Here is a 6786-nt window from a genome sequence, read left to right on the forward strand (position 1 = left end):
TCTGCGTGGGTTTCCTCCGGGTGACTGTCTGTGAGAGTGTGGTGTGTTCTCCTGTGTCTGCGTGGGTTTCCTCCGGGTGACTGTCTGTGAGGAGTGTGGTGTGTTCTCCCTGTGTCTGCGTGGGTTTCCTCCGGGTGACTGTCTGTGAGGAGTGTGGTGTGTTCTCCTGTGTCTGCGTGGGTTTCCTCCGGGTGACTGTCTGGACGAGTGTGGTGTGTTCTCTCTGTGTCTGCGGGTTTCCTCCGGTGACTGTCTGTGAGGAGTGTGGTGTGTTCTCCCTGTGTCTGCTGTGGGTTTCCTCCAGGGGACTGTCTGTGAGGAGTGTGGTGTGTTCTCCTGTGTCTACATGGGTTTCCTCGGGGTGACTGTCTGTGAGGAGTGTGGTGTGTTCTCCTGTGTCATGCGTGGGTTTCCTCCGGGTGACTGTCTGTGAGGAGTGTGGTGTGTTCTCCCTGTGTCTGCATGGGTCTCCTCCGGGTGACTGTCTGTGAGGAGTGTGGTGTGTTCTCCCTGTGTCTGTGTGGGTTTCCTCCGGGTGACTGTCTGTGAGGAGTGTGGTGTGTTCTCCCTGTGTCTGCGTGGGTTTCCTCCGGGTGATTGTCTGTGAGGAGTGTGGTGTGTTCTCCCTGTGTCTGCGTGGGTTTCCTCCGGGTGACTGTCTGTGAGGAGTGTGGTGTGTTCTCCTGTGTCTACATGGGTTTCCTCCGGGTGACTGTCTGTGAGGAGTGTGGTGTGTTCTCCCTGTGTCTGCGTGGGTTTCCTCCGGGTGACTGTCTGTGAAGAGTGTGGTGTGTTCTCTCTGTGTCTGCGTGGGTTTCCTCCGGGTGACTGTCTGTGAGGAGTGTGGTGTGTTCTCCCTGTGTCTGCGTGGGTTTCCTCCGGGTGACTGTCTGTGAGGAGTGTGGTGTGTTCTCCCTGTGTCTACATGGGTTTCCTCCGGGTGACTGTCTGTGAGGAGTGTGGTGTGTTCTCTCTGTGTCTGCGTGGGTTTCCTCCGGGTGACTGTCTGTGAGGAGTGTGGTGTGTTCTCCCTGTGTCTACATGGGTTTCCTCCGGGTGACTGTCTGTGAAGAGTGTGGTGTGTTCTCTCTGTGTCTGCGTGGGTTTCCTCCGGGTGACTGTCTGTGAGGAGTGTGGTGTGTTCTCCCTGTGTCTGCGTGGGTTTCCTCCGGGTGACTGTCTGTGAGGAGTGTGGTGTGTTCTCCCTGTGTCTGCGTGGGTTTCCTCCGGGTGACTGTCTGTGAGGAGTGTGGTGTTTTCTCCCTGTGTCTGCGTGGGTTTCCTCCGGGTGACTGTCTGTGAGGAGTGTGGTGTGTTCTCCCTGTGTCTACATGGGTTTCCTCCGGGTGACTGTCTGTGAGGAGTGTGGTGTGTTCTCTCTGTGTCTGCGTGGGTTTCCTCCGGGTGACTGTCTGTGAGGAGTGTGGTGTGTTCTCCCTGTGTCTGTGTGGGTTTCCTCCGGGTGACTGTCTGTGAGGAGTGTGGTGTGTTCTCCCTGTGTCTGCGTGGGTTTCCTCCGGGTGATTGTCTGTGAGGAGTGTGGTGTGTTCTCCCTGTGTCTGCGTGGGTTTCCTCCAGGTGACTGTCTGTGAAGAGTGTGGTGTGTTCTCTCTGTGTCTGCGTGGGTTTCCTCCGGGTGACTGTCTGTGAAGAGTGTGGTGTGTTCTCTCTGTGTCTGCGTGGGTTTCCTCCAGGTGACTGTCTGTGAGGAGTGTGGTGTGTTCTCCCTGTGTCTGCGTGGGTTTCCTCCAGGTGACTGTCTGTGAGGAGTGTGGTGTGTTCTCCCTGTGTCTGCGTGGGTTTCCTCCGGGTGACTGTCTGTGAGGAGTGTGGTGTGTTCTCCCTGTGTCTACATGGGTTTCCTCCGGGTGACTGTCTGTGAGGAGTGTGGTGTGTTCTCTCTGTGTCTGCGTGGGTTTCCTCCGGGTGACTGTCTGTGAGGAGTGTGGTGTGTTCTCCCTGTGTCTACATGGGTTTCCTCCGGGTGACTGTCTGTGAAGAGTGTGGTGTGTTCTCTCTGTGTCTGCGTGGGTTTCCTCCGGGTGACTGTCTGTGAGGAGTGTGGTGTGTTCTCCCTGTGTCTGCGTGGGTTTCCTCCGGGTGACTGTCTGTGAGGAGTGTGGTGTGTTCTCCTTGTGTCTGCGTGGGTTTCCTCCGGGTGACTGTCTGTGAGGAGTGTGGTGTGTTCTCCCTGTGTCTGCGTGGGTTTCCTCCGGGTGACTGTCTGTGAGGAGTGTGGTGTGTTATCCCTGTGTCTACATGGGTTTCCTCCGGGTGACTGTCTGTGAGGAGTGTGGTGTGTTCTCTCTGTGTCTGCGTGGGTTTCCTCCGGGTGACTGTCTGTGAGGAGTGTGGTGTGTTCTCTCTGTGTCTGCGTGGGTTTCCTCCGGGTGACTGTCTGTGAGGAGTGTGGTGTGTTCTCTCTGTGTCTGCGTGGGTTTCCTCCGGGTGACTGTCTGTGAGGAGTGTGGTGTGTTCTCTCTGTGTCTGCGTGGGTTTCCTCCCACAGTCCAAAAACACACGTTGGTAGGTGGATTGGCGACTCAAAAGTGTCCGTAGGTGTGAGTGTGTGAGTGAATGTGTGAGTGTGTGTGTCGCCCTGTGAAGGACTGGCACCCCCTCCAGGGTGTGTTCCTTCCTTGCGCCCAATGATTCCGGGTACACTGCAGATCCACTGCAGCACTTACACAGGATGAACGAATAAATGCATGTTGAGATATTGCAGGAACCCTTGGTTGTTCCATAAATGTGACAGGGCTTGAACTTTGAATGTTTGAAGTCTTAAGTGTTCAGACAGTAAAAAAGGTTTAGGACTGGTTGCAGGGACAGGGTTAAGTTTAGACTTTGTAAATGCTGATTTCTCATTGACAGGAGAACATTCATGGACTAAGATTAACCCTGTCAATGCTGATTTGATGAGAGGTGGATGTGGTTACTCCCGGCCTAGTGATATCAGTACTGCGACGACCATCATTGTGATAACAATATACATGTTTATAATAGATAAAGAGGCAAGAAAATCAGTTTTAATAATAACAAAACAAATATATATATGTGACACTGATGTGGTGGTGGTGTGTTAGTGTGTGTTGTGCTGGTGTAGAGTGGATCAGACACAGCAGTGCTGCTGGAGTTTTTAAACCGCTCAGTGTCTGGTCTGAGAACAGTCCACCGACCAAAAACATCCAGCCGACAGCGTCCTGTGTCACTGATGAAGGACTAGAGGACGAGCGACACACACTGTGCAGCGACAGATGAGCTACTGTCTCTGACTCTACATCTACAAGGTGGACCAACGAGGGAGGAGTGTCTCACAGAGTGGACAGAGAGTGGACACAGGGTTTAAAAACTCCAGCAGCACTGCTGTGTCTGATCCACTCTACACCAGCACAACACACACTAACACACCACCACCACGTCAGTGTCACTGCAGCGCTGAGAATGATCCACCGAAAGGTGGAAAACGTGTGCAGACTACAGTCTGTAACTGTTCGAACTAAAAAGTTCTTCTGTGTGGTCAGTGGAGCTGAGAGAATGTTATGGAGTGTGTGTAGAAACAAGGAGGTGGCTTTAATGTTATGGCGGAATGGTGTATATTATAATTTCTCACTCATATTCATTTCACTTCCGTGTGTATAAGTAATAACTGTGTGTGAGTAGCTGTGTAACTGTAAAACTGTCGGCAGTTTGAGTGAGAGCTGAAGACGGCAGTCAGACAGGACCCTAGAAACTTTCATGTGGGGCTTTTTTTTTTTTTTTTTTTGGGTATCCTTAACCGATCTTTCCCGGAGTGCACCTGTGAGTGTGTGTGAAAAGTGAGGCGGCCTGCGGCTCTCCGGAGCAGACACACACACACACACACACACACACACACACACACTCACACACACTCTCACCCCATTTTGTGGCTTTAGCAAATGTTCCTGAGCACCGTGTGATCTACCTGTACAGTGCATGTGCACCTCTCCAGCATCCGGTCCAGCGTGCACAGAACTAGACCGGAAACAGAGATGCCACTGCAGGATTGTGTGCTTCTGCACTTGTATCTTTTTCTGTTTCACACACACACAGACACACACACACACACCTTTGTCTGATCTCAGTTTGTAGTTCACAGGTGTTTAGGCTTTTGCGGTGTGTGATATTGCAGCCTGAAGAAAGTAGAACAGCTGCTGAAGAGGAAGACGAGCTGTAGCTGCGACGTTCTAAGTGCACTATGAGGAGCGTTCCGCGCATCAGGAACGTTACTTTTCATGTGACACCTGCGCATGTGTGTTGTGGTCACTTTGAGGTCGGCTCGATGATAGGGAATGGTAGAATATGACCCCAGGAGTGGCCTGCTGAATTCTCTTCACACTAGCTTGTTATTTGTGCACTGTGTAGTAAATTTACCTTCAAATTACAGCTTCAAATTTCTACTCTGGGCTCAGCACTGCAGAAACTGTACTAGGTAACTTTTGGAGGAGCACTTGGTAAGATTTGGCTTTTGTGTTGCAAGAGCTCATTGTAATTCATTGTACTGAAATCAATGGGGAGGGCGTGGTTTCAAACCCTCCTCGACAAAGTTCCATAGTGAAGTTTCTGCAGTGCTTAGCCTGGAGTAGCGACAACAGAAGCTCTATTCTCCCTAATTTGGGCTAGGAAAGCATCCCAATAATTTTGAAGCAGTAGTTTTTAAATATAAATACTGCATAACGTTGCTTTAAAAGAACAATTAGTCATTTTCTCCAGTGAGTTTTCTTCACATTATGAAAGTGACACCTAGAGACCGGGATGTATTTGAAAATCTATACTAAACCTGTTTTAAAAAATGGCCTCTCCTATGTGGGGTGACCCACTCTATGGAGCATAAACTCATGTGAGTTGGCTGAATATGACGCTAGCATCATGCTAGTTTGAGGTGGTGTGACGTGTGGTGTAATAGCCGCTCAGCTCTGCAGCTATGGGGTCCTGGGTTTGAGCCTGGGTTTGTGGGTGTTCCACAGGGGCCGCCTCTGGCACGAGTGGCTGAAAGTGGAGCAAAGAGTCCAGAAGTGGATCAAGGCTTATTATTAGTGGCTTATTGGTCTCCTAATTAGCGTTTTTGGTTTAAGATATTGTGCATCGTTTTTTTAAAATGCGAAGCTGCTTTTGTACAAACAAGCTAATGGCCCTAATACTGAGCACAGTTTGAAAATGGTCTACTGAATTATCTCAGAATTCAGGAAGTTGTGCAACATAACCTACACTTGTTGGAAAATACTGATCCCAAAAATCAGAAGTAAAGACACACTTGGGGTCACGTTATTCTATTGGTCAACACCACGCGGTACATAACGCATCATCAGTATGAATAGCATGAGTGAATGTATAAATAGATGCAGATATCTTTACCACACACATGTTCACCATAATCATTCTACCTCAGTTATATCGTAACTGGGCACAAACATCAGTTCCTCACTTTCATGACTGCATTATACACTCATTAGTTTCTGAGCAGACGGTATGTGATTTATAGCAGTTACTGAATCAAATGTCTGATGATTAACGTCTGGAAAATAAGCACGGACTACTGACCTTTTACCTGCAGGTCTATTAGTCATATTAAATCTGTGAAAACATCATGATACAGCCATGATACAGTCCTTTTCTGTGTAAACTACATTTGTGATTCAGCCTGATTATGATTCAGTTGGAAGTAAAGTCAGGATCAGGTTCAGAAACGCAAAATCGTAATCAGAAGTGCAATTAAAAACAAATAACAAAACAGAAAAAAAGATTTGTGATCACAGAATCACATTCACAGTCTGAACAGAATCATAAATAGAATCAGGATCACAGTCTGTATCACAACAGAATCTGAACAAAATCAGAATCACAGTCTGAACAGAATCATAAACCAAATCACATCAAAATTAGACCAAAATCACAAAAAAAAAAAAGATTATGCCCCCATTCAGATCAGAAATGTAATAACAACTAACAGATTCAAAAACTGAATCAGAATCTGAATCGCAATTAGACCTGAATCACAGATAGCGACAGGATCACAATAAAACCAACAATCAGAATCACAAAACTGAATCAGAATCACAGTCAGAATCTGAACAGAATCACAATCCGAATCTGAACAGAATCACTATTAGATTCAGACTCACAACAGATGGGTTCTAAAATCTCGTCCGTTCAGAACTTCACATCAAAGTCTTTAACATCTTTCCTGTTCCTCTCTCTCTCTCTTTCTCTCCCTGACACTTTCTTCTCCACAGACGACTCCACTCATGAGGTGGACCCCGAGCGCCCCTCTCCTGACCCCTCTCTGGTCAGCCCAGTGGCCGGAGAGAGAGACCTGCTGACCTGCGGCCAGTGTCAGACCAACTTCCCTCTGGGAGAGATCCTGTCCTTCATCGAGCACAAGCGTCTTCTCTGCAGGGGAGCCGGCGGCTGCTGTGAAAAGACGGGGGACAGGGCCAGCGGACCCTCGTCCCCCCGGCCGCCCCGGGCCGGCCCGGTGGAGATCGGCATCCAGGTGTCCCCTGGAGGAGAGGAGGACCAGCAGAAACGCCTCACACCTGCCAGAGGAATCTGCCCCAAACAGGAGAACTTCCCCACAGGTGAGAGCAGGACAGACCCAGACACGCACCGCCCATGGCTCAGAGATGAGGGATTTGTTTCAGCAGTTACTGATTCACTGATAAATAAATAAATCGGACGGTACTGAAATTATTTAGAGATTTAGAAACGAATCTGCTTCTCAGGCACGTAAATGTAAATATCTGCGTTACTCTAGTGTTGAGTGAGTGA

At 49.0% G+C, this 6786-nt stretch overlaps 1 protein-coding gene across 1 annotated transcript in view; it reads left to right on the forward strand.

Moving 5' to 3' along the window:
* The first annotated feature begins 4300 nt into the window (after positions 1 to 4300).
* Positions 4301 to 6786, forward strand: part of bcl11bb (BCL11 transcription factor B b) — a 33178-nt gene continuing 30692 nt past the window's right edge. The window contains exons 1-2 of the mRNA XM_066676810.1: positions 4301 to 4313; positions 6252 to 6596. Of these exons, the coding sequence (XP_066532907.1) occupies positions 4301 to 4313; positions 6252 to 6596 (358 nt within the window). The remainder of the gene's footprint in view (positions 4314 to 6251; positions 6597 to 6786) is intronic.

This window comes from Hoplias malabaricus, chromosome 7 (genome assembly GCF_029633855.1).
Source record: "Hoplias malabaricus isolate fHopMal1 chromosome 7, fHopMal1.hap1, whole genome shotgun sequence".
Lineage (NCBI taxonomy): Eukaryota > Metazoa > Chordata > Actinopteri > Characiformes > Erythrinidae > Hoplias > Hoplias malabaricus.